Source organism: Argentina silus (genome assembly GCF_951799395.1).
Source record: "Argentina silus genome assembly, chromosome: 11".
NCBI classification, from domain to species: Eukaryota; Metazoa; Chordata; class Actinopteri; order Argentiniformes; family Argentinidae; genus Argentina; species Argentina silus.
This window is the reverse complement of record NC_139665.1, coordinates 21,190,333-21,216,383: the sequence shown is the minus strand read 5'-3', so window position 1 is coordinate 21,216,383 and position 26,051 is coordinate 21,190,333. Positions and strand designations below refer to the sequence as shown.

The 26,051-nt window shown below is 44.7% G+C and overlaps 2 protein-coding genes across 4 annotated transcripts; one reads left to right on the top strand and one right to left on the bottom strand.

Moving 5' to 3' along the window:
* Positions 1–764: 764 nt before the first annotated feature.
* On the top strand, positions 765–19,512 carry pals2b (protein associated with LIN7 2, MAGUK p55 family member b). 3 transcript variants are annotated; one of them, XM_083680692.1, is made up of 13 exons: positions 765–859; positions 7,115–7,183; positions 12,019–12,119; positions 13,010–13,162; positions 13,760–13,912; positions 14,026–14,253; positions 14,972–15,103; positions 15,438–15,534; positions 16,355–16,423; positions 16,589–16,750; positions 16,997–17,199; positions 17,828–17,956; positions 18,179–19,512. In XM_083680692.1, exons 3-13 carry the CDS (start codon positions 12,021–12,023, stop codon positions 18,353–18,355), a joined length of 1,602 nt encoding a protein of 533 aa, XP_083536818.1. In that variant the 5' UTR covers positions 765–859; positions 7,115–7,183; positions 12,019–12,020; the 3' UTR covers positions 18,356–19,512. The 3 variants fall into 3 exon arrangements, with proteins under 3 accessions (XP_083536818.1, XP_083536817.1, XP_083536816.1); XM_083680691.1 differs by having other exon boundaries at positions 12,019–12,137; XM_083680690.1 differs by lacking the exons at positions 765–859; positions 7,115–7,183 and adding an exon at positions 7,413–7,464 and having other exon boundaries at positions 12,019–12,137.
* Positions 19,513–19,694: 182 nt separating this feature from the next.
* gsdmea (gasdermin Ea) lies at positions 19,695–25,982 on the bottom strand. Its single transcript, XM_083679884.1, has 9 exons — positions 25,802–25,982; positions 23,939–24,175; positions 23,503–23,695; positions 22,967–23,265; positions 22,606–22,752; positions 22,213–22,340; positions 21,882–22,065; positions 21,057–21,127; positions 19,695–20,876 (listed from the first exon to the last, which is right to left on the bottom strand). Exons 2-9 carry the CDS (start codon positions 24,147–24,149, stop codon positions 20,643–20,645), a joined length of 1,467 nt encoding a protein of 488 aa, XP_083536010.1. The 5' UTR covers positions 24,150–24,175; positions 25,802–25,982; the 3' UTR covers positions 19,695–20,642.
* Between the last annotated feature and the right edge of the window lie 69 nt (positions 25,983–26,051).

The window sequence follows — 26,051 nt, the reverse complement described above, 5'->3', positions numbered from 1 at the left end:
ATGCTGATGGATGGATACTCAGGCTTGGAGTAGGCAGACAGATCCAATAGACTGCCACTTGAGGAGAATACAGAGTACATATACAGACAGAGGAGAGCAGATGAACTGGCATTCTGGGGTCATGTCCCTGCTGTGTCCCTGCTTTGAAGAGGAGTTTTATTTCGGTCAATTACCTTAAAATATATTAATAAGTATATTAACATTCTCATATTATATTATCTTATATTATCTTTCTCATATAATATAATTGATACATTTTCCTTTCAAAATAATTATTTTTTAAAACTAAAACCTACATTGCAATCAAGACCGCTAGTTATTGGAAATAGGTTGTATCTTACATTCAGGTTGGTGTTGTTGTTTGTATGCAATCTAAATTCAGCACTTTACTGAGACCAGTGTAAAACGGTGCATTGGAACCAAATTCCTAATCCCTCTAATTCCCAGTTAATCCCAATTTATAATTCCCAACCAATTTAATTCCATTAGCACGTATTGTCACTGTGTGGGTCACAGTCCTAACATTGTATTGGATTGACACATTGACACATCTCTACACCATCAAGGAGTGCCGCCTGATATCAAGAATGGTGAGTGAGAAGTTACAATGAAACATGCATTTTCAGTATCATTCATATTGTGAATGGTTACAGTGTATTAATAGGTGGATGCGGGGGCGGGACCTCGACTCCCATATGCCCATTCTGACATACGTCATCAATAGAGGCGCGGTCTGATGGTTTGATTGGCATCGTGTATTCACGGATAGTTAGCTGCGGGACCACGACAGCTGAGGGGGGTTTGAATATCCAACCGGGACAGCTAGAGGACTGCCGCAAACTTACACACACGATTACGGGTAAGTCACTGCCCACCAACATGATATAGACTGGGAAATGACGGCTCACAATATAGAGTATCTGTATGTGAAAGGAAAAGGGCACTTTTTGGTTTTAAAGATGGACTTTGTAGATCCCGTTCCCTAGTGTGGGAGCTTTATTTGGAATGGCTTAGAGCTGCTCCAACATGATAGCCTTGCTCGTGCGTTGAGTGCTTATTCTGGAATCGGATGTTTTTTCCTACCTTGAATATCGTGACGCTGCACAGGCTGTAGGTACAGTAAATTGATAATATAGACTCTCCCGAGTGTGTAGGCTACGGGGATGGGTAACAAAAATGGCCGCACGTGTGACGGGATCACTATAATTTACGAACAATTGACAGTTTACCTACCAACAATTTGGCACGCGCGTAAACCCAGTGGTTCAGCCGTTGGGCTGTCCGTTATTTCCATGGTATCGATGTATTTGGATGAGCTATAGCTGTATCGCTGCGTACAATCTCGGGTAGGACGGTCGCGAGGAACTGGCATAATCACCAACGCTTTATAATAGTCCGCACCGCACCAAGAGCAGCATAGGTTGTAAAAGAACAAGGAGCGCGCCGTGCAATGCTCCGCCTCGCGATTAGATACGCGCGCCGTGCCAACAGCTATTGTTTATTTGTTTGGAGACCACGTTCTCACAACAACGCTTTGTTTGTATTCATGTTGAATGGACGGGGTTTGGATTGCCGTGACTTGGGTTGCCGTGGCTTGGCAGAGGCTATCCCGACCTCAAGCAGAGGGCAGGCTATCGATTTGTTTTTAGGCCTACAGATTTGTCTGGGCGCAATGTAGAATTGAGGGTCTAGTTTCACTTACCTTTTTTTTGCCACACAACTGAACTCAGACGTTCAGTTAGGTAATACACCTATGTTAACCATGAAACATGATCTGACACATTGTTGGGCATCATTGTGGTGTGTTGTGTCATAGGCCTTTCATTGGCTTTGAGGCTGCTTAACCAGGTGTACCTGATGGGGAAACCCCCTGTCAATACGCAATGTATTAGGGGATCCTTTTGGGGAGGGGCTAGAAGGCATTTTCATGCCATGCCTTATTTGAAGAATTGTGAATGGATCAGATGAACAGACTAGACAGGAGTGGCGGAGACTATTCAATGAACACAACATTTACACAACATTGAAAGGGGCAATCTGGGATTCAAACAACAACAAAGCGGTCTCCCCGCCACTTTTTTTGGTAAACAACTGAGGGATGGGGCTGGAGAAATGTAACCACTCTCAAATTCATAGTATGAGCTATGGATGCAAGGACTGACCATCCATGAGATTAAAATGATCGTTTTACCCATGTTTTGAAGCTATACAGTGTTTGTTTACAATTACAAATTACATTGTTTACAAACAATGGAGTAAAACAAGCTTATATTTGGGGTTCTGATGGAGTACGCCAGTTGAACTAAGTTATATTCTTCAAGAATCAATGGCTAAATATTATTAATTCAAGTAAAAAAAGAATTGACGTACCAATCCCAGATTGCCCCTTTAAACAGAACCACTCAAGGACGTTTGAAATTAGATTCTGTAGAATGACCTTTATTCAGTCCAAGAATATTTGACTTGGAAAAAGGCAAAAGACAAAACGTGATTTTCAAGTTTGTTTTCTGCTTGCTGGGGCCCATATATGTCACATGATTACATGACAGTTTCCAGGCTGTAGTCTGTTTTTAAATGAATCATCAAAGACTAAGGACAATGTGACCTCTTCCATGTCTCACACCCAGAGGGACACATATTCAGTGATTGAAGGGACCAGAATAAAGGCACCTAATTTTGATATGCCCAGTCTCCATAAGAATATCAAACCTGATATCTCAGATTTGAGAACCTGGGTTACCCTAATTTCAGTCAGTGAAAGAAGAGAGAGACATTGGGGGAGAGAGGTGTCAGGAAAAAACAGGAATGACTCTGTCATCCCATGGATGACCAACAGCTGTATCCTGGGCCGACATCACCCCTATCTGCAGACCAATTTAGCCTAGGATAATCCTGTCCTACCCAAGTCCCATCCTATCCTATATTTAACAACCACTGAAGGAGGTTCAATACAAAACTGATGTCAGGTCTGTTCCTGGAGGTCCTCCGATTTCTACCACCACTAGCCTCCGCTGTCATTCAACCACAGTGATCTAGTCCAATAACCCTAGTTCACCCCTTGTATCCTCATCACATAGCACCAAGCACTCTTCATCATGAGTCTGTTTGCAGTCACTCTCTTTCTGACAAGATATCAGATGGCAGATTGATCTTTACTGAACTGCTCCCACTCTCTTGTCTCTACCTCCTCTTCTGTCTCCTCTCTTCTAGTTTTTCTGTGCTCTCTCCTCTACTGTCTTTCCTTACTTTCCTCGTCTCCTTCTGTCCCACCCCTCTTCTCTTCTCCTTCCTCCCTCCCCCGCTCTCTAACCCTGTTAAGGCCGTACTAGGAGGCCATGGAGGAGAAGGACTGGGGAAAGACACCGGGTCCTGTGACGTGATGAATTATGTCATGAGATGCTCATTAAGGTCGCTGCTCGTTAAGTGCTGGGGTTTGTGATGAGCTGAAGTCAAGATATCATTATGTGTTCAGTGCAAAGCAGTGTAAAAGATGTACAGTAGTAGGCCTAGCGGGTTTTAACAATTCTCGGTGATAGTTGACTAAGTATTATTAATATTAGTACTACTGTTATTGTTCTTATGAATGTGGTAAGATGGCCATCTTGGTGCAACAGTATAATCCTCTTATGTAGAGGCACATGTACCACACAGTGACCTACATATGTTATGGCTGTGGATAGGGCTGTGAGTGTGTAGGGGGGCAGGATTTGGTTTTAGAGAAGTAATTTAGGATTGGCTAAACGAGCAGCCTATACCCCCCCCCCCCCCCCCCCCCTTACCCCAACACACACACACACACACACACACACACACACACACACACACACACACACACACACACACACACACACACACACACACATATTTCCATCAAGCTAATATTGAGTCACTGAGAGTACAGTAGCAATGTGCAGTAAAGTTCACTAATTGCTCCTTAGTTACCCCAGGAGTCTTAGCAGCGAAGCCTGTTTGGGAGGGCATTGTGGCTCCAAGGCAATCCGGGTTACTGGCCTCCTTTGTGATTCTCAATTCACTGAGAGAAACCCAGAGTGACGGTCTCTCACCCTCTGGCTCTTGGTACTGTGGAGATGGAGCAGGAGAATAGGGTCACCCTCAGTTGTTTGTGTGTATGTTAGTATGTGCATGAATGGACGTTCCCTGAAGATGTAGTAGCTCTTTATAGTAGCTCTCTAAGCTATAGACTTAAAGGGCATTCAAAAATAATTCACAGAAAAAGTTATGTTGATAATCTAGATATTGAACAGAGATGGTATTTTCATTGAATGAATGTCTTTGTGTGACCTGCTGTTTTTTTAGTGGTAGCCCGTCTGTACTTTTCATGCAATCAGTCACACACACACACACACACACACACACCCATACACACACACACACACACACACACCCATACACACACACACACACACACACACACACACCCATACACACACACACACACACACACACACACACACACACAAACACACTAGCGTGCGTAAGGCAGAGATGATCTGTCGTCGTGTTTTGCACAAAAACAGACATCTCTGATCCTGCATAATCCCTGTTTCACGAGCTGTCCGTCATCTGGCTGCATGGCGACTAGAGCTAAAATGAGGGCTTTGATTGGTTCGTCCCCTCATTGACTGGCCAGTTGCAGCTTGGTATGCTGGTGACCACTTCCTTATACTGCTCTCGGTACTCAGATTGACTGGTTATGAGAGGCTGTTTCTTCTCTACCTCTACCTCTATCTCCTTCAGGACCTACACACCTGCTCTCTCTCTCTCTCTCCTCATCTTCTCATCCTATCCCCCTTTGAAGACATGAGTGTACTCTCTCTCCCTCTCTCCTCCGCTGTGCTGTAGAAGTGTGTGCTGTGCTCTCGACATCTGTGTGTTAAGGCGAATCATTTCGTCTTTTTCCCATTGACAAGATTTGTAATGCAAGATTTAAACAAATGCAGTTACGCACATGGATCATGATTTAGGATTCCACCCTGAGTGTATATTCCCTCACTTCTCTCTTTTGTCCCCTCATCTTTAAGAGTGTGCACTTTTTCCTCAGGTCTTCTTGTAAGACCTTAGTTTGCCCTCTCCATTCCCCTCCCCCTGCTTTCTCTCTCTCTCTCTCTCTCTCTCTACTCTCATCCTCCAATCTTCTAATTGTCCCCCCCTCTCTGTCCTCTTTTTTCTCCCTCTCTCTCTCTCTCTCTCTCTCTCTCTCTCTCTCTCTCTCTCTCCCACCCACCCCATTCTGACCTCTGTTACCTTGGCTGTAGAGAGCCACCCTCCAGGGGCCCAGTGCTCTGTGGGCCGGATAATTCGATGAGGAATTGCAAAATGGCTTTGTGGCCATTAACATTCTTCCAGGGGATATCTCTCACTTCCAATGAGCGTGCAGCCCCTGATTGTAATCTGCATTACGTCATGAAACTTTGGCACTAAGCCCCTCTCTGCTGTAATAGACCAATTAGCGCTAACGTGACGGATGGTCAAATAATGTCCTGACGCAGAAAGGCTGGGGGGGGATAAAGTGCTTGCTGTTCAAACCAGCATCCAGGAAGTGGATGAAATACACTCACTGAGCACTTTATTAGGAACACTATACTAATACTGGGTAGGGCCTCCCTTTGCTCTCAAAACAAATTCTTTGTGGCATTGATTCCATAAGATGTTGGAAACATTCCTTTGAGATTCTGGTCCATGATGACATGATTGCATCACGCAACTCCTGCAGATTTTTCAGGTGCACTTTCAAGCTGTGAATCTCCCGTTCTACCACATCCCAAAGGTGTTCTATTGGATTCAGATCCGGTGACTGGGAAAGCCACTGAAGAACACTGAAATCATTGTCATCTTCATAAAACCAGTTTGAGATGACTTTTGCTTTGTGACATGGTGCATTATCATGCTGGAAGTAGCCATTAGAAGATGGGTAAATTGTGGCCATGAAGGGAGGCACATGGTCAGCAACAATACTCAAATAGGCTGTGGCATTCAAGCAATGATTGATTAGTATTAACGGGCCCAAAGTGTGCAGAGAAAACATTCCCCACACCATTACACCACCTCCACCATGAGAAGGTGTACAGGTGTTCCTAATAAAGTGTTCAGTGAGTGTATACTGATCTTTTTCCATCCTATCTGATTCCATTACAGATAATGAGGATGTTAGCTTGTACTGGTTGTGATGCTCTCCTGCCTGTAGTAGGCTACTTCTCATGAAGTGGAGACACAGCAGTGTCACAGGCCAGAGAGGATCTTGGGGTCAAAGGTCAGCAGCAGTTTTTGATATTTTAATCCATATAGTAAGGTGGAAACTCACCACATCCAGCCAATACCGATGTGCCAGAACATTCACCTCACATCAACTCTCACAGAGGGGGGTTCGGAGAGAGGGGGAGAGACAGATTATTTTATAGTAGAGGGAGTGAATTGAGCGGGTATTTTGTGGTAATCAAAACATTTCATTTTTTGATGGCTTCTATCCCATCTCATTATGGTTATTCAGAGCTGCGTGGGCAGACTTAATACTGCTAGACTTTTACTGTTTATTAGAAAGCTGCACTATACTGTAGCTGGATGGAGTTGGGAATGTGTGGGGGGGAGGGGAGGGGAGGGGTGACTGACACACAGAGAGCTAGATTGTGTGTGTGTATACGGTATGTGAATGCAAAATCAAGACCAGAAATATTGAAATGCATACCCTGTCATTGTCACTTCACTATAGTGGCCATTTACTGTCACTGGCTTGGCGCAGAATAATGATGTAAGCATCTTTTGTCCCGAAGTATTCTCAGTGTCCTGCTGGAGAAACAATGGCCATTGTGATTGAGGTCACTGTCCTGCTCGGGACAAGTACGAGATGGCCTGTTAGTGTGTGTGTGGGGGGGGGGGGGGTGTGGTTTAAAACAAATGAAAGTGTGAGAATTATTGTGTGTGTGTGCAATGTGTGGCTGAGAGAATAGCTGCACGAGAGTATGTGTGTGTGTGTGTGTGTGTGTGTGTTAGATTGAATTAATGTGTGTGTGTGTTTACAAACCCATTGTCAAGCAGTGACATAGCATTCTCTCTCTCTCTCTTTCTTTCTTTCTCTTTCTGTCTCTCTCTTGCCTAGGTCCCCTGGATTGACGGATGAGCAAACTGTAGAAGGACAGGGAGGGTTGGGGTACATAGTCTGGTCCAGGTGAGTGCAATTGGGATCAATTTTTTACACAGGTGTCATTGGATTAGCTATATTGTTAAATTGTAATTGTGCTTTATTTATTGTCTGTCGTATTTATGTGTCTCATCGCGTGTGTGTGTGTGTGTGTGTGTGTGTGTGTGTGTGTCAAAGTGTGTTCTGCTGGGTTGGACACTTTCCCCCTGGTCTAGACTGATGTTATCAGAGCATTGCCCGTGGTTGCTTACTGACTGTGGCGTTGTCTCTACAGCTTGACCCTGAGCCACTTGCAGCCATGATAACAGGTAGAGGAGATTTCCTCTATTGAGCTTCTTCTGCCTCTAACACGACACTAAGAGACTCTATTGTAACTCTGCTAGAACAGCTTATGCAACATATACTGAACACTTACCGTTTACGCAATGTAAATGTAAAGTTAACATAGTCTGTATCACATAACACACTGCATATTCTCACTAAACAAACCAAACCATGGAGCCATCAGAGTTCACTTATTTGACACATTACATAATGAACTACTCTTCGTGATGTCATCTTTGAGCCCATGATGCTCTGCTTCAGCTGTTTGTGTTGTTTTACCCTGTACAGCTGTCGTCTCACAGTCAAGCTGGGCTTGTTTTGAGCTGTCTGCTGATCAAACAAAAAAAAGATTCTGCATCCAAAATGATAAAGTGGTCTGCACTGAAAAAATGGTTTGGACTTCCATATGGAGTCACAGAATAGCCTTTTTATTACCACTTCGAGAGAGAGAGAGAGAGAGAGAATCCAGAGCAGATTCTCTAATCCTGTGTTTTTACGGCCAGATTAAAATCCCACTCAGATTGACTATGTATGGGGGGAGGGGCTGACTGGTGGGAGGGATATAGGAGGGAGGTAGGGGACGTGTAGAGAAGGGGAAGGCGGGGCAGATTAGAGACTGAAGATCATATCCGCTTACAGTGCAGCTGTGTGTGAGGGGGAAGGGAGGGGCCTAAAGGAGGAAGGGAGGAGCCTAAATGGAAATTACCCTGTATGTCGCAAAGTGCAGGTACTCCACATTTAGAAAAAGATTAATAGATAATCATTACCGGTTACTATAGCATTGCACCAGATGCATTGCCATTAAAGGGGCTCACCTAGTCACGTGTTTTGCTCACGACACTTGTAGCTACACAGTGTCTGTAAGTACAACAGGGGTTTGTCTGAAGTTAGGGGGGCGCGGGGGGGGAGGAGGGTCTGAGAGTGAGAATCTAGAGTCAGGCCCCCCCAGTAGCACTTATATAAGATGGCTTATGTAAGACCAAAGTGATTGTGTGTGTGTGTGTGTGTGTGTGTGTGTGTGGTGTATTTGTTAAGGGGGGGGGGAAGAGCTGGGGTGGGTTTTGGGTAGGTTGGGGGGGGTAAGAGAGGGGGTACTAAAATGACCCCTCAACAGCAGGAGAGGATTGTGGGATTAGGTGTGAGGCAGGGGGTTAGGGTTGGGGGTGGGGGGTATTAAAGGGAGTGTCGCGGGAGAGGATTGAGTGCGACTGAATCCGCGTTCACATCTGTGTGAACCTGCTATCTCTCTCCACCTCGCTCCTTCTCTCTCCTTTCTTTCTCTCTCTTTTTTTATCATTTGTTTTTTGACTTTTGTCTTTTTTCCTTCTCTCCCTCTGCCCATTTCTTTCTCCCAACTGCTTTTTAATTTCTTTCCCTCTTCTTTCTTTAAAGAAAATCTCTTTCTACTTAATCCCTTTCTACTGTCACGCTCTTTGTGTCTGTCTTTCTCTCTCTCTCTCTCTCTCTCTCTCTCTCTCTGTGACCACAATTCCCTCTTCATCTCTTCATCTCTTTCTCTCTGTTTTAGAGACTGTTGCTCACTGTTCAGTTTCTTTCTCTTGGTTCTGTGCCAGAGCAGTCCGTTGTAGACCCACTGTCACTCAGCAGTGTTTCACTAGCTTAGAGGTTAGCTTAGCATCAGTTGGTGACTTCCCTGGACATGGTCGTGGCGATGGAAGATGCCTGTACAAACGGGGTGGAGGTGGAGCCCCCCCCAGATGCTGGTGGGACGGGAGAGGCTGGGGAGGGGGCCGCCGAGCCCACAGAGGGTGCCGACACTTCCGGAGGTGAGAGACTGGGTTGCCAGATATCTATGAATGCTGATGGATGGCTTGATAATATTTCCTCTCTTTCCTCCTGTTTAAGGAATGATAAAATGTCAGATATTGATCCAATGGAGAATCTGTTGCCAGGTAGTATTACCTTTGTCAGATACTAGTCCGATTAAACACTTTTAATTAGGGTTAGAGTGTGAGAGATGTGAATTCCAGATATTTCTTACTTTCAATGCATGATTTTTTCTTTTTTTTTTACTTAACGGTTTTGAGGTAGAGATTTTTGTTGGTACAATGGGGAAAGATTCAGTTGCCTCATATTTCTTGTCAAGGGTGAGAGACGATTGTTTGGGAGTGAAGAATGCAGTTGCCATATGGTTATCAGCATCCACAGGGTCAAACATTGGTGTGTAGGTGTTCAGTTGGCCAGTTTGCCAGACATTTCCTACTGTCATATGTGTGCAGTTTGTTCTTCTTGGAGAGAGGGAGGGAGGATTTCTCAGAAGAGGAGTGTGTCACTGTATACACGTGCGCCACATGGTGCACTGTAGAGAGGGACAGATGAGAGAGGAAATTTGCATATGTGAAATGAAAAAAGTGAACGAAAAGGAGATGGTGAATAACTCTCTACCATTCAGGTTGAGTGGAGTTAGGCCCAACACTGACTGATGCTGTTTATCTATAGGGTAGAGTGTGTAGTGGTTGAATCATGCTTATGCATCTCATGTTTACGGATTATAAAGGCTTTAGTCCATCCCCCCATCTTTTTAAAAATACTGTAGTGGAATGCGCACATGCCACACGCAACACACCACACACACACACACATAATATACACACGCACACCACACACACACACACACACACACACACACACACACACACACACGGTGGGGGGTCAAAAAAACACTTCTCTGCGGTACAACAAGAGGTCAGCAAAGAGATTAAGTGAATAGAAATCTGGCAATGTTCAACACAAATCTTTAACATGTGAGTGTCTTCCATGCTTTGTGGTAGAATAAGGAACAAGGTCCAAATCTCCAAATTCTAATTGCTGTGGATTCCGTTTGTAGTCTCTTGGTGGCTAGGATAAGAGCTGACATAGGAGAGAGCTAGGGATGCAAGAGCAAGTTACCTCTTGTATAGTATGTACAGTATCTCGGGGGTGGGGTTAATATCATATTATATTCATTCTATAGCCATGTTAGCTGTTCAGACTTTGTGTCTGCTGCTGTTGAGTCAGTCACACAAGAACTCTTTCCGACACGTGAAAGAGGCATGACATCAAGTCAGGACACATCTTTTAGTCAAACTGCCCATACAGGCACGGACACACACACACCCACACACACACACACACACACACACACACACACAACACACACATAGATACACACCCTAGATGCCAGAATCATGTGTACCTTCCAGGGGAACACGTGAGGAATTTGGGAGCGCATGGTGGTTTTGGGGGCCCCAAGATTGTGTGTGTGTGTGCGTGTACTGTCTGTTTGTGTATGTATTTGTGTGTGTGTGTGTGTGTGTGTGTGTCTGTGTGTCTGTGTGTCTGTGTGTCTGTGTGTCTGTGTGTGGCCTCTGTATATGAGAGCTTGAAAGAGAGATGATCTGACTCAGTCTGGGAGTAAGTGAACAGTAATCAAGGGGGTGGTTTAATAGCTGTTTTTGTGTTTATGGCTGTGTGTGGGTGTATATGGTATAATTATGGCCTTTGTTTGAAATTGTGTGTTTATTGTTGGTAAAGTATATGAGAGTGTGTTTGTGTCTGTTTAGTCTCAGAGTAAAATTATGTGAGCGCTTTCATGGATTCATATAAATATGTGAACACACTGTTGTTGTTGACATACTGTTATTATAAAGCCGTCATAAAGCTAGCTCTCTGGGCGCTACACTGGGGACAGGGACAGGGACAGGACAGGGACACACAGTCCCAATCTCAGCCACAAACAGCTATTGGACTGGACTGAAATTGAGATAATTGGACCATGGGAATGTATCTAATTACACAAGTCTTGTTTCTGAGCTAAACAACGTAGTTTTCTTTTCATTTTGAACATTTCTGTGTGATAAAACCCCTTGAGCTGAGTCATCTAGTTTCCATTGGGTTTGCAAGACCACAGCAGCTTACGGGCCAGCTGCAGCAGGGAACCAGACTACAGAGAAGCTTTCTGTTTATTTGTTGTTTCATTGTTAAGGGGAGACTTTGATCACGGTCTGGAATACTTTACAGTTTGGGTTTGAACTATTGTTTTGGCCGATCAACTGCATTGAATTGGACTGGTCTACTGAGAGTGAATGAACTGCAGTCATGGCCGCAGGTTTGAGAACTTTCTGTTCCACTGTGGAGGGGAATCTATGCAGGGCTTATAGTGTGTCAGTTTATGCTTTAGAAACTACTACTGAGGCTGTCAGAGTTGGTGTTGAATTTGGTTGTTTTTCCAAAAGTTGTGTGTGAAGCTCGTCTGATGCATAGGTGAGGAACTGAGCAACAGCATGTCTGACTCTGGGGACCAGAGTCAAATACTTGAAAGTGTTTAAGGTGTGCTTGGTTTGCACGTTTGGTACTTTTTTATTGGTTCCATTTTACCAGGCCTACTAAATAAAGTATTTAGATGGATTGGATCCATGGATTGGATCCAGGTCTGGTCTTACAGTTACAGTGTTCATGACTAACACCCCCCCTACCTTATCTCTCCCTCTGCCTGTCTCTCTTTGTGTGTCTCTCTGTCCCTCTCTGTGTCTCCATAGCGATGCAGCAGGTGTTGGATAACCTGGGTGAGCTGCCCACCTCTACGGGGGCCAAAGACATCGACCTGATTTTCCTCCGAGGCATCATGGAGAGTCCCATTGTACGGTCACTCGCCAAGGTAGCACACACACATTAGAGGAGAACACACACAGAGACTAACACACAGACCGCACAGAGCAGTGCTCGCTTGCTAAGGTGTCCGCTAACTAAGGTACCACACGCACACACACACAGACACACACAGACACACACACACACGACGCCACACAAACTGTACAGTTTACTGATCTGACCTCTGCAGGCTTGTTAGGTTAGTTAGCCAGATGGTGATGTCAGTCTACTGTATGTTACAGAGGTCCACTGTAGCCCGCCCAGGCAGCTAAGGGCCTAAGGGCGGTGACAGATACAGCCTGAGCCCAGAAAGGGGAGGGAGATGTGGGGTGGCAGGGTTACCTGTCTTGGCACTCCAGACCCACTAGGGTAAACAGACCCCTCACCCTTTGGTGACAGACCCACTAGGGTAAACTTACTCATGCCCCAATTAAAACTTGGTGTGTTGTCATGCTTCCATCGTGACCATTTTACATAAGTCAGAAAGTAATTGCTGCTCCGCTGACGAGAGAGAGACACAGAGATAGACACAGAGAGAGAGAGCGAGAGAGAGACAAAGACTTAAATTGGGAGAGAATATTGGAGAATATTGTATTCCTAATGTCAGAGACCCAGTGTAGGGGATCAGCATGGTTAGAATAAGCTAGGTCAGTGGGTATTAGACCTCTCCTCATCTGTTCCTCATTGGCACCTTGAGAGAGTGAGAGAGAGAGACAGCACAATGTACACCATCCAAGAAAGAAATGCGATCCATGACAATGTAACACTACTCCACATGAATACCGCTGAAAACAAACCAAAATAAACATAAACTAGCTTCCATGTCCGTATGTGTGTGACCCCCTACCCTTTAACATTTAACCCCCTTGGCCTCTCCAGGCTCACGAGCGATTGGAGGATGTGAAGTTGGAGGCGGTTCAGGACAACAACGTGGAGCTCGTGACAGAGATCCTGGGCGACATCAGCGGCCTCACTGTCCGTGGTGACAGCGCAGTGGAACTCTCCAGAATCCTCCAGGAGCCCCACTTCCAGGTACGACAATCCTACAGCCCTACACTAATCAATGATTTAATGCCTAAAATCACTGTTTAGACAGCAGTTGAAGGTTAACGTCCCTGCTCTATTAGAACACTGACCTCCATCCCTGGACCAGGGGTGGGACCTAGAGGGCTTTTCACAGTGTGAACCAATTGGATGATTAAGACCCTTGAGCTGGGCAAAGCCTCTAGTCCAATCAGAAGCCGTTGTGCTTTAAGCTCGAGGATAAGACCCAGTTGACCCACTGGGATGGAGGGAGGGAGGGAGGGAGGGATAAAGAGATGCATTACACATCATGTGTTGTATGTGCGTTTATACCTTCACTGTCTATAGCCCTGTTGTTCATCAACTCTTTACTTTTTCATATCTTTCCCCCTCATTCTACTTCCTATCTTCATATTTCCCCCTTCTCATTTCTTCCTCTTTATCCTCATCCAACCCCTTCTTTTTCCCCTTCTCTTTTATTTTCCTCCACCTTTCCCCTCCTTCTTCTCTTCCCCTTATCTTGCTCCTCTCCTCTCCCACTCCTCTCATTTTCTCCTTTTTCTCAATTGTCTCCTTTCGCCCCTTTCTCCTCTCATCCTTACTCAGTCACTCCTCGAGGCTCACGACATGGTGGCATCTAAATGCTACGAGACACCGCCCCAGGCTGAGCTGACCAATGACGCGCAAGTGAACAGCGCTTTGATGCAGGCTGACGCCGTGCGCATGATAGGCATCCGCAAGAAGGCTGGAGAACCACTGGTGAGACTTTCACTTTTTGATTGTGTGTGTGTGTGTGTGAGTGAGTGAGTGCGCGAGTGTGAGACTACCTCTATCCTAGTGTGCACTGCTCATTCTTCATCAATGTCCCTCAGGGTGTGACGTTCCGTGTGGAGAAGGATGACCTGGTCATAGCCAGGATCCTCCACGGTGCCATGATTGACAGGCAGGGTTTGCTGCACGTGGGTGACATCATTAAGGAAGTGAATGGGCGGGACGTAGGGAACAACCCCACAGAGCTGCAGGAGATGCTGAAGGACTGCAGTGGAGGAATCACACTGAAGATACTGCCCAGCTACAGAGATGCACCAGCACCACCACAGGTACACACACACACACACACACACACACACACACACATGCCACACCACACACTCCTGCTTAGTTATGTAACAGCTGCAGATGTTGAGGTGGTGAGGGACTGGTTACTTGTCCTTGGGCCATCCCAGAATGCCGAGTACTGGAATTTGAACCCTGGAAGCCCTATTAATAACGCTCCACATGGTAACTGGGGCAGGGAGATACACACTCACACACACATCATACTGTACTCTTGCAAATACTATCACATACACTGTACACTCTGAATCCTGAATTTCTCTCTCATATTCATTTGATGTGTAAAATGTGTTATATGTCTTGGCTTGTGTAAGTTGACACACTGCCAAGACCACTAACCCCCCTTGGCAAATGTCACTGTGCAGTTGGTATGGTGTGAACTGGTGTAGTGTGTGGCACACTGGATATCGGATATTGTGTGTGTGTGTGTGTGTGTGTGTGTGTGTGTTGAAGGAGCCCTAGAGCAGTTTGACTTTGACCTTCACCCTAGCCCATTCCAGTGTGTATGTGTGTGTATAGTTAACACATACAGTTTTAAACACAAGCTTCAGCTTTATCTCCAACACTTGTCTAAAACCTAATCCTTGAACCAACAACTCTATCCTTTACCTTGGTGTTTAGGTATAAACTGGCTGGTGGTCGATAGTGATCGTTGGTTGAAGATGCACTATGGGTTAACTCTAAACATCTCTTTCCTCTTAGGTGTACGTGCAGCCACACTTTGACTACTATGCAGCCAATGACAATCTGATCCCATGCAGAGAAGCGGGACTTGACTTCAAGAAGGGGGACGTCCTTCAGATTGTCAACAGGGAGGACCCCAACTGGTGGCAGGTGAGCAATGCATTGGTTTCATTGGTTTTTACCCGACAGCACATTTGGTGCATCTCAACAGTCGAAGTGGCTTCCACTCATAGATGACTTTCTTCAAAATGCTCTCCCATCTTAAAGAAAGCTAATTCCTGGCAGGAAGCATTGGAGAGGTAGCAGCAGGGGGCGCTAGCTGCCAGTTTAGTCAGATGGAGCAAAAAGAGACGCATTGGTTTACAAAATATTGGATTTTTTTTTTGTCTTCCTAATTGTTGTCCACTTGTGTCTACAAGTTTTGTTTACTTCTCTCTGAGCAGCACTGATAACTGTCTGGTCGTCTTCTTTCCTCCTCTGCCAGGCGTGCCATGTGGTTGGCGGTGGCACAGGCCTGATCCCCAGTCAGTTCCTGGAGGAGAAGAGGAAAGCTTTCGTCCCACGAGACTTTGACGGCTCAGGTACCTCAACACACCTTACATGGCATTGTCAGATCTTTATTTTAGCTCTCTATGAACTAATTATATTTGATTATATTTTAATCTGTGGAGACAGCTCAGTTTCCAGTGGATTCCATTAACTGGTGACTGACATCAGCATATTATTTAGTCTTCCACTGTTTCAGACTGTGCCAGGCTGTGAATGAGAGGGATATATTTCAATGGTTAAAAATGGCTTCCTCTGCCCCCCCCCCCTCTTTCCTGAAGGTCCAGTATGTCGATTTGATTTAAGATAGTGCTAAATGGCCATGATAAATCAGTAGCGATAAAGGAGTGAGATCGCAGGATAAAGAATGTTCAGTGGGAGAGTGCTCTTCTGGTAAAAACAAGTCTGGTGTAAAATCTGGTGTCGTAGTCAGGCACTGGCTTTTACCTTTTGTACATTTTGTTTGTTTACATGGATATGCACACATTTGCCGCTATTAGATAACATAGCGTATTGTATGTTTTAACATTTACAGTGTCGCCAAAGAGAGAAGCAATTCACAAAACTACATCCTTCACCTTTAACAATGATATAAAAATAAAGCACCTGCAAAACAATACAGTGAATAACTTTTAGGATATGGTTTTACCGCTTAATTTTTTTACCAATGAAGGAAAAAAGACAAGTTGAGGGAGCCACTTAGGCTATTACATATAAGACAAGCTCATGACGTTGGTTGAGACTGCCCCCCTTTGGCTGTCTGGTGCAATGACATCTCTGTGTATTTGTATGTATGTATATGGTAACACTATACAAAAGGTTGTATATTTATGTGTGCTTATATGTGTTCTATAGGGATCCTATGTGGCACAATAACTGGGAAGAAGAAGAAAAAGATGATGTACCTAACAGCCAAGAACGCAGGTTAGCAGAAAGCCTTAACCTCCTAGTGACCCAGTATCTGACCTTAAATCTGTCCCTACCAAGGTGCCTATGGGCAACTTCTATCAGGAGCATTGACTACTCTATGTTCTCCTCTCTCATTGGCTGATCGTGCTGTGCGCCTCTCTGTGATTGGGGCGCGAGCAGAGTTTGACAGGCACGAGCTGCAGATCTATGAGGAGGTGGCCAAGATGCCTCCATTCCAGAGGAAGACGCTGGTTCTGATAGGAGCGCAGGGGGTGGGCCGTCGCAGCCTGAAGAACAGACTGGTGGTCCTCAACCCCACCCGCTTCGGCGCCACCATTCCATGTGAGTGCTGACCCCCAAACTCCCACCTCGTCTGAAAACAACACAGAGACCCCCGGGCATTGCTGATTGCAGAACCCACTCCTCCCTTTGATTCTCTCTCTCTCTCTCTATCTATCTATCTATCTATCTATCTATCTATCTATCTATCTATCTATCTCTCTCTCTCTCTCTCTCTCTCTCTCTCTCTCTCTCTCTCTCTCTCTCTCTCTCTCTCTCTCTCTCTCTCTCTCTCTCTCTCTGTGACAGTCACCTCTCGGCGTCCCCGAGACGACGAGCTGGACGGTAACTCGTACCGGTTTGTAACGCGGACAGAGATGGAGGCGGAGGTGAAGGCGGGCCGCTACCTGGAGCACGGCGAGTACGACGGGAACCTGTACGGCACCAAGATGGACTCCATCCTGGAGGTGGTGGAGACGGGCCGCACCTGCATCCTCGACGTCAACCCACAGGTCAGAACACGCATCTAGGATCGATGACCATGATCGATTGCTTTGTTGTTCTACGTAGGCTTTTGGGAAAAACACAATTATGATAACAATAATAATGTGTCTCTTACATGTAGCACTTTTCCACCTTTTCTCGATGTAGCGCCATAGAGATACAGTTGGATTGTGTCTAGTCCTGAACAATCTGATTCTTCTATTGAGATTATTATTACTATCCTAGGTGTTGAGATGGCTGAGATTGAACAAAGAAATCTAGGTTCCAATGGAGAGTTTCTCGGTCTATTTTGCTGGCTCACTGGTCTGTGTGTCTGTCTGTACTGGCTGGCTCACTGGTCTGTGTGTCTGTCTGTACTGGCTGGCTCACTGGTCTGTGTGTCCGTCCGTACTGGCTGGCTCACTGGTCTGTGTGTCCGTCCGTACTGGCTGGCTCACTGGTCTGTGTGTCCGTCCGTACTGGCTGGCTCACTGGTCTGTGTGTCCGTCTGTACTGGCTGGCTCACTGGTCTGTGTGTCTGTCTGTACTGGCTGGCTCACTGGTCTGTGTGTCCGTCTGTACTGTGGCTGGCTCACTGGTCTGTGTGTCCGTCTGTACTGGCTGGCTCATTGGTCTGTGTGTCTGTCTGGTGTGTAGGCACTGAAGGTCCTGAAGACGGCAGAATTCATGCCCTATGTGGTGTTCATCGCAGCGCCGGACTTTGAGACACTCAAAGCCATGCACAAAGCCGTGGTCGACGCTGGCATCACCACCAAGCAACTCACGGTTAGAAACATTTAACCACTCAACATACTCTCTTTCTCTCTGGCCATAATCACATTTAGAAATCACAGTATTGGAGAAGCATTCATACACAGACACAATGCACATATTTATAGTCATAGGCAGATAAAAAGATTGCACTTTGTCTCAGGCATAGTTATGCCTACACATATAAACACACACACACACACACACACTCATATTCCTTGTCCTTCTCTCTGCCAGGACGTGGACCTAAGGAAGACGGTGGATGAGAGCGCTCGTATCCAGAGGGCTTACAGCCACTACTTTGACCTCACCATCGTCAACAACAACTTGGACCATGCCTTCGAGTCACTACAGGCCGCCGTCGACAAACTTTGCTCCGAACCACAGTGGGTCCCGGTCAACTGGGTCTATTGAACCCAGCGGTCACCCAGCGGTCACTGTTTGACCTGGTTGCAGTGACCGTGTCTGTGTTTGACCGTAGGGTAAAGGAGAGGAGGGGGGGGGGGGTCATCCTCGAAGCTACTTCTGCAAAACAACTCTTCCCCCTCCTCCCTCACCCTGCACACAATGCAACTTTTTTCTACGTGAAACTCAAAGGGAAAGAGTGCTTATTTATTTTAGTATTTGTAACTTTTTACGAAAGATCTTTCTATTCATACCAACGTGGGATTCAAACATCAGGCCAAACATTTGGGCCATATTTTTTAATTTATTCCTGTTGTTTGTTTTGTAGTTGTTCCCCTGAGAACGAAATATTTTCTTCCCTGGGGACTATTCGAAAGAGTCTATTTATTATTGTCATCACAGGTCAAGAATGAAGATGAGACACCATGGAATATTCCAGAACGTTTTTGCAGTGTTGCCAAGGAAACCTGTTAACGGCACCTGTCATTGCCATGACAACTAGCGTGTAAGAATCCTGTGAAGCCCTCTTGTGTGTTTCTTAGAACCGCCCCTACCCCCCCCCCCCCCCCATGTACTGTAGTATGTACTGGAGGTTAGCATTTACCTCTATAAGGTTATGACTTTAAGCAAAAATGACGTAAGTGTTTTAAAATCTCCCATCTACACATCCTTCTGTGAGTATGAGAAGGCCATAGCTTTACATTGTACTATTTGATATCAGGATCTAACACTGTGTCTGTCTGTCTCACTCAAGTCTTTCTTTGATTGTAAATTTTTTGTTTTATTTCTGTAGTATTCACTGTCTTTTGTTGCTATAGTGATATTTTAGCTTAGTGACATTTTTGTCTTCCATGATCCGTTGCTTTGTGTTATTCTTTTCAAATATTGAGAAAACTACATTGTCTTGAAACGGTTTGTATTGTCTAAAGTGTGGCCATCAGAATATCAGTTTCCAACCTATCCTGTACTGTATGTAAGATGTTCTACTAATGTGACCAAAACAACGCTATCCCACCTTTCTCTCCCCTCATGTCACAGTATGCGCCAAAGCCCCTCTTGTTGCCCCTAATAAAGTTATATTGTTCCCTGTGATCATTCTGAAAGAGGTTTCAACTCATGTCCAACAGACTTGTGTTCTAAAACACATTTCTTATAGCAATACATAGTTACAATAAATGAAGTTACATTCATCTCACGAGTTTGTGTGCCTTTTGTTTTGGGTGTGTAGTGTACTATGTTTAATGACTCCTCACTCCTCCAGTAACTAAGGTTACATTCCCTACATACCATCAATTCGAATACAGCATGTAGGATACAAATCACTCAGAAACAATGGGTGGGTTTTACATATACAGTATATATTTCATTTAAGATAGAAACATTTTATTGAAGCATTAACAATCATTTGTCAACAAAAATGACTGACAAATTAAGGAATGCAACATATTCACATATTACTGAAACACACGAGACTAATCTATCAAAAAATGCAATGACAATGTATTACAGAGGCAGTATGATAAACGTATTACAAACATATTCACACAGAAATGTCAATAGTTTTAGCAGCAAAAGCAGCAGCCCAGATTATAGATTTAAAAGCAGCATAAACCAACACCCCACTATGAGTAAAATACAAAAATGTAAAATGTTTGGTTGGATAATAGAGGTATGTAAACACACATAACATTATTTACGTTTACATAAGAATAGCTTTAAATGACAAAAACATATTAAAAAATGCATGCATTTAATTTCCCCCTTTCTCGATGAATATCATTGTATGATAAATAAAATATGTATAAAATAGGAATATTCAAAAGAAGTATTTAAACGTTTTTAAAAGCTTATACGAAATACTATGTTAGGAGCAGCATTTTAGTGCATCTAGAACTTTCTTTTCATATTAAATGTCTGCTTGCTGTAAAATCTTTCTTTCATAACTTGGACTAAATTCTTGAGAATCAGTGGAAAGTCTACGAGCTCTGGTAGGAGTGTATGGCTACGTAAGGCTATTGAGCTGCAATGTTGAATAAATGTCACAGCAATGAGAAAAGAGTGTGTGACTTTCATTTTCACAAAGTGAATGTGCGTGTGTGTGTGTGTGTGTGTGCCACCTAGTGCCACATCTAGTGCATCTAGTATATACAAGGGACCACACTGCTGCTCTGACCACTCTGGAGTGTCACACAGGTACAAAGTGTGACATACTGTATATTGTCTTACATTCTACAACAAACCCGAACACACAGACACACACATACACTGTAAACACACACACACACACACACACACACTACTTCTGCCCAGAGCAAAGGGATGTAAGTCCTTGCACAGTGAGATACAAAACCAATGGAAAAACTCCTTGTTTGCTTCCAGTCTCCGCCCACAACCTTTCCTTCTCTCTCCACAGCCTTACATTGGACAAACAGAGGAGCTCTTCCGCCCAATGGAAAGCCTTGTCATCCTGCAGGGGGAGGGGCAGTGACTCAGTGGGGAGGGACTGTCCATTCACCGTTAGCCTGGTCATCTGTTGGACAGAGAACAGACAGGGTAGGAAGCTAATCAGGATCTTGGATAGTGCCCTAACCCTAACCCTAACCCTATGAAGCACCAAGCGATTTGGTTGGGATAGCAGGTGAAGAGTGGATCAGTAAATCAGATATAGATATGAAAGCAAGTTGATTCAGAAGGAGTGAAAGACACTGACCAGAGTGTTGAGGGCCTGCAGGACATCAGAACTGCACTCCCCCAGCAGAATCAGAGCGGCATCAGGTAGTGCTGGGGTAACACACAAGAGTGGAGTAAGTTAACATATAAACATACACACACTTGTAAACATACACACACCTGGAAACACACACATACACAAAATGTAGCTGGCATCCAAAGGTTTAGGAGTGGTGGCTGCTGCATTCTGGTAGATGATATCACGATAATCAAGCACTGGAATGAAGGTTGATTGCAAAATCTGCTTTCTACTCTTCAGGGAAAGGCAAGATCTATTCCTATAAAAAGAAGCCCACCTGAAATCTCCTCCATACGTTTCCTAAACGTCAACTCTTTGTCAAACCAAATGCCCGCCCACCCAATGTACATACAGATTGCATATCAGTAAACACACTGCGTTCTGTCCCATTAAATCATTTTAAACCAGCTACATGAAGCCTGATCCAGGCCTATTTCAGACCACGTATGAATGAGTAGGGAAAGGTCAACCGTATCGAATTCCTTGGAGAGGTCTATAAATAAGGCAGCACAATGTTTTTTTTCTAGAAAAACACATGGGAGTTAGATAACTATAATCCTTATAAGCGACATACTCTATAATGAATAATACAACAGACACATACAAAACGTTGTGTGATGCAGGTAGGACATATTTTAGGTAGGACTTATTTAAAGGTAGAAGATCGAATCGTGATTGTCATGTGAAGGGAAATGATGTCAGAGGAAATAGGATGTTACAGTGTGGCAGGTGAAATTATGTCACGGGTGAGATGACATCACAGGTGGGCGTGGTATACTCTCTTACCCTGGATGGCGCTGACCAGCAGGTGGACGGCGATCAGGTGACGAGGAGTGGTGTGTCTGTCAGCCTGGATCGGATTGGTTGGGGCGGGCTGGAGCAAATCCAATAGGGCGCAGACAGATTTGTTCTGAGGAACAGCCAACTCCTCAGTCTGGTTCGAAGTCTCACCTCGACACCACTCTTCCAGCTGAGAGAGAGGTAGAAACATGGGAAGTAGAAAGAGAGAGAGAGAGAGAGAATCAATTTACACTGAGTAAAGTAAGATAAGATAAGGTGTTTCTATACTATGGTTCTCCCTAACCCTAGCATCCTGTGATGTCACTGTGGTACCTACCATGTTCTCAAGAACTGTGAGAGTGTTTCTGTCCACTAGAACCTCACACAGGCTCTGGAACAGAGCTAAACGGGTTGACTCAGACAGAACCGCCAAAGGTAGGAGATACCCCTCAAACTTCTGGAGTTCTGTGGGACAGAGAGAGGGATATAGTTCATATCATGCCTATGGTCCCAAGGTCAATGATAAAAGGGGATATGTATTGCTGAATTAGCATTAGTTTGGATAAACAACCAATTTAATTTATCTCAGCGCTAAACTTCCTCTTTCACAGTAATCTACAGCGCAAAAGAGGAAGATCATTTTCCTAAATTTTCTGTGGTGGTTGTCCACTGACTTCACTTCAGCATTTTACTTCCACGAAAAAACGGTCATTTTGCTGTCAGCACAAACCTCTCTGCAGTGCGCTGAGTGGCACTCCTTCCGGAACATTCCCCTCCCTCCACTCTGGCCCATCCACAACACAGAGAGTATCAAATGATTCCAGGGATGGTGAGTCTGCCTCAAAGCCTCCCAGAGTACCAGGCTGGAGACACAGCTCTGAACACACACACACACACACACACACACACACACACACACACACACACACACACACACACACACACACACACACACACACACACACACTTTATATACTGAAATTCTAAAGAGATTATTATGATAAAAATGGGTATACCTGTACACGTCAAAGCCTCCCATGCTACAAAAACAAAGAGATAAATACTTAAATAGTGCACTTGCACAGACTCACCATAGTGTCCGTCCTTTTTCACTTCCAGTTCAACAAGGCTGTAAGCAATGACAGTACGAGGCGGAATCGTCACAGAAACATCGCTGTCTGACAGAACACAGCTCTCCTCCTCCACACACACCTCAACAGGCTTGCTCCCCAGCTTGCCCAGTACTGCCATTACTCCACAGGTGCCCTGATCCTGGGAGGTCTCAGTGATGGAGCAGGGACTGGTGGTGAGGATCCTCTCCTTTAGAACACCAAAAACCTCTGCACGCTTCTCCATCTGCTGCACCAACACATGCTGCATGTCCACCATCCTGAGGGGGTTGGGGGGGGGGGTTGAGGCCTTTACTGATATGAATACATAACCACCACACATACAGATACACAGATACCACAGACTGTGCTCGTTCACACACATAATAATGTCACGTGACCATAAAACAAACCTGTTTAACATTTAACACGCTCTGTTTTTGTGTGTGTGTGTGCGTGTGTGTGTGTGTATGTGTGTATGTGTGCATATATTTGATATTTTACTACACTTTACAAACCTGTCATTAGAGTCCAGCAACAGTCTCCGTATGTCCACATCCTGTTTTTTCAGTCTTCCGAATGATGATTGGAGTTTGGAGGTGCCCCGCCCCTCCACGTTCAGGCTGACAGTCCCGGCCTTGGCGTCTACTTTCCTACTCAGAGTGTCCCCAAACTTCCCCTCATAGGACAAGAAGTCTGACTCCGACACATCTGAAACCACAGAGGGACACATGAACAAACATACACACACACACACACACACACACACACACACACACACACACACACACGCGTGACATTAGTATATGTGTGAATGAACACAGTCTGTGGTATCTGTGTGTGTGGTGTTTATGTAGGAGTGGTGAGTTAGGTGAGTGTTTAATGTTACACAGGCGTGTAAGTGAATGTTAGGTGAGTGTGTGTTTCTGTTCTGTGTGTAAGGCCCTACATCACCTGGAGAGAGCTCTGTGTCTCCCAGCAGCAGCTGACTGAGGGTGAAGTCAGAAGGCTGGTACTTGGGCTTCTGCCAAAACCAGAAGCGGTTGCGCTTGACAACCAGTGCCATAGGAACCAGCTTGTCCGAGTCGTTACAACGGGAGACGGGGATCAGAGTTCCATCTGGGTCGATCTGACGGACAAAGTTTGAGGTTGCCTTGGCGAACATCGCCTGAGAAGGGGTGGGGCCAACACCTGGAAACAAACAGATCAACAGTGACATAAGCACACACACACACACACACACACACACACACACACACACACACACACACACACACACACACCTCTACTACTCTCGTTGGGTGAAGATCACCCCAGACTCTAATCTAATCAAGTGCTCCAAGTCTGGAATGTTTAATTTATTTTTTATTTTCATCTCCCTCCCTAGATATGTGCACCAAAATGAATCATACACTGCTTTTACTAACCCTAACCCTGATATAGGTATATTTAGGTGATTTCCCAATGTCATGTTCCCCCATAGATTTCCCCCTATTGTACATCCCCTTCGACCAGTGCCAGGCCTGTAGTGTGTGTGTGTGTGTGTGTGTGTGTGTGTGTGTGTGTGTGTGTGTGTGTGTGTGTGTGTGTGTGTGTGTTTATGTGTCAGCCCAATGTGTCCTGAACCAGAGCAGTGACTCACTTGGCATGAGTCAATTGCTCTGAAGCATGAGTCAATTGCTTACTGAACAGGGACTATCCAGTAAACACTTCAACCTCTTCATACCATCATCCTCACCCACCATTCCCCAACTCTGGCCTTCACTAGCTCAGTTTTCACAGTATAAATATTTAAAGCAATCTGAGCGGAAGAGGTGGTGGAGAGAGAGAGAGAGAGAGAGAGAGAGAGAGAGAGAGAGAGAGAGCGAGAGCGAGAGAGCGAGAGCGAGAGGGAGCATTGGCTTAATCCATCAGAACGTCTGGAATGTTATAAGTAAACAAGGGGGAGTGAGTTTAAACAGCGCTGTGCCACAGGACTAGAGAGAGAGGAGGGGAACGGCGCGCTTTGATGGCGCACAGAAAAGTTTGTGGCTTTCTCTAGTTGTCCCGCTAGCTCTTTCATGGTGACCTTTAATTATTTTTAGATTGGTCAGACCGCTCGCCGGTCGTCCTTACAGCATAACGTCAGCATCAGCAGTACCACGCGCTGCGCATATAGAGAGTTCGGGTTTTATTAATAAGAAAGTGACTCGGATTATGAATTCCCCAAGAAAGTGGGCAATGAGCCATATGTCATTTAATGGTGTTGTTGAACATAATAAAGTGAATTTGAAATAGTATCAGGTAAAAATAATGTAAATGCCTGTGCCAAAGCCTAACATTTTATTCTCCAGGTTTCTTGCGTAAATGTCCTTTTATTTATTGTTTTTGTTTTTGCATAGCCTATATGTGTTTTTATGGTGTCATGTATTACATCAATTGCAAATGGTGTATAGATGATGTTTTATGTTTATATTACTACAGTGTCTCAAGAGAGTGGTCCACAATGTGATTTCAAAATGTAAACAATTCTTTCTCTTTTTCTCTCTACGTCATTATTGATTACTTGCCGGTGTAACAGCAGCGTACTTATAAACGCCGTTCAACGGAATACTAAACATAACCTAAACTAACTTTTTGGAAGGCATCTAACATGAAAATAGTTTTTGAGTTCTCAAGCAAGATATGAAAATGTCGAGAAAAAAAAGTGAAAATCAAAAGAAAATGATCAATTACATTTGATTTCAACTGTGGATTTGCTGCATGACATATTAATTAGGCTTTCGTCTATAAAACACAACAACTTTATCAGTGGCCCACCGCCACATATCAGCCTACCTACAGTTGGGTCCGGATCGACAAGCGGGAATCGCGTGCGTTTCACCGAAACACTGGATCATTGAGCTGTCACTTCTATAATGTCTTCTGGGTTCCCACCTATATAGTCAGTCGTTTCCACGAGTAGAGGTGTTACAAGGTTGTACTTAGTAGACTGTCCTAAAGTAGCGCCAGAAAGTACTTTCAGATTCTCAAAAACATTCTAACAGTTCAAGCTCATGCCGCTCCGTTATAAAGTCACTTAATTGAT

What these genes read in the sequence shown, in the direction of transcription:
- pals2b (XM_083680690.1), top strand. An exon ending in ACGAGACTTTGACGGCTCAG is followed by an intron (nt 15,535 to 16,354) that starts GTACCTCAACAC and finishes TGTGTTCTATAG; the next exon opens with GGATCCTATGTGGCACAATA. An exon ending in CCTAACAGCCAAGAACGCAG is followed by an intron (nt 16,424 to 16,588) that starts GTTAGCAGAAAG and finishes GGGCGCGAGCAG; the next exon opens with AGTTTGACAGGCACGAGCTG.
- gsdmea (XM_083679884.1), bottom strand. Translation starts at nt 24,149, where the DNA reads ATGTTCGCCAAGGCAACCTCAAACTTTGTCCGTCAGATCGACCCAGAT. An exon ending in GAAAAAGGACGGACACTATG is followed by an intron (nt 22,753 to 22,966) that starts GTGAGTCTGTGC and finishes GTGTGTGTTCAG; the next exon opens with AGCTGTGTCTCCAGCCTGGT. An exon ending in TGCAGGCCCTCAACACTCTG is followed by an intron (nt 20,877 to 21,056) that starts GTCAGTGTCTTT and finishes TCTGTCCAACAG; the next exon opens with ATGACCAGGCTAACGGTGAA.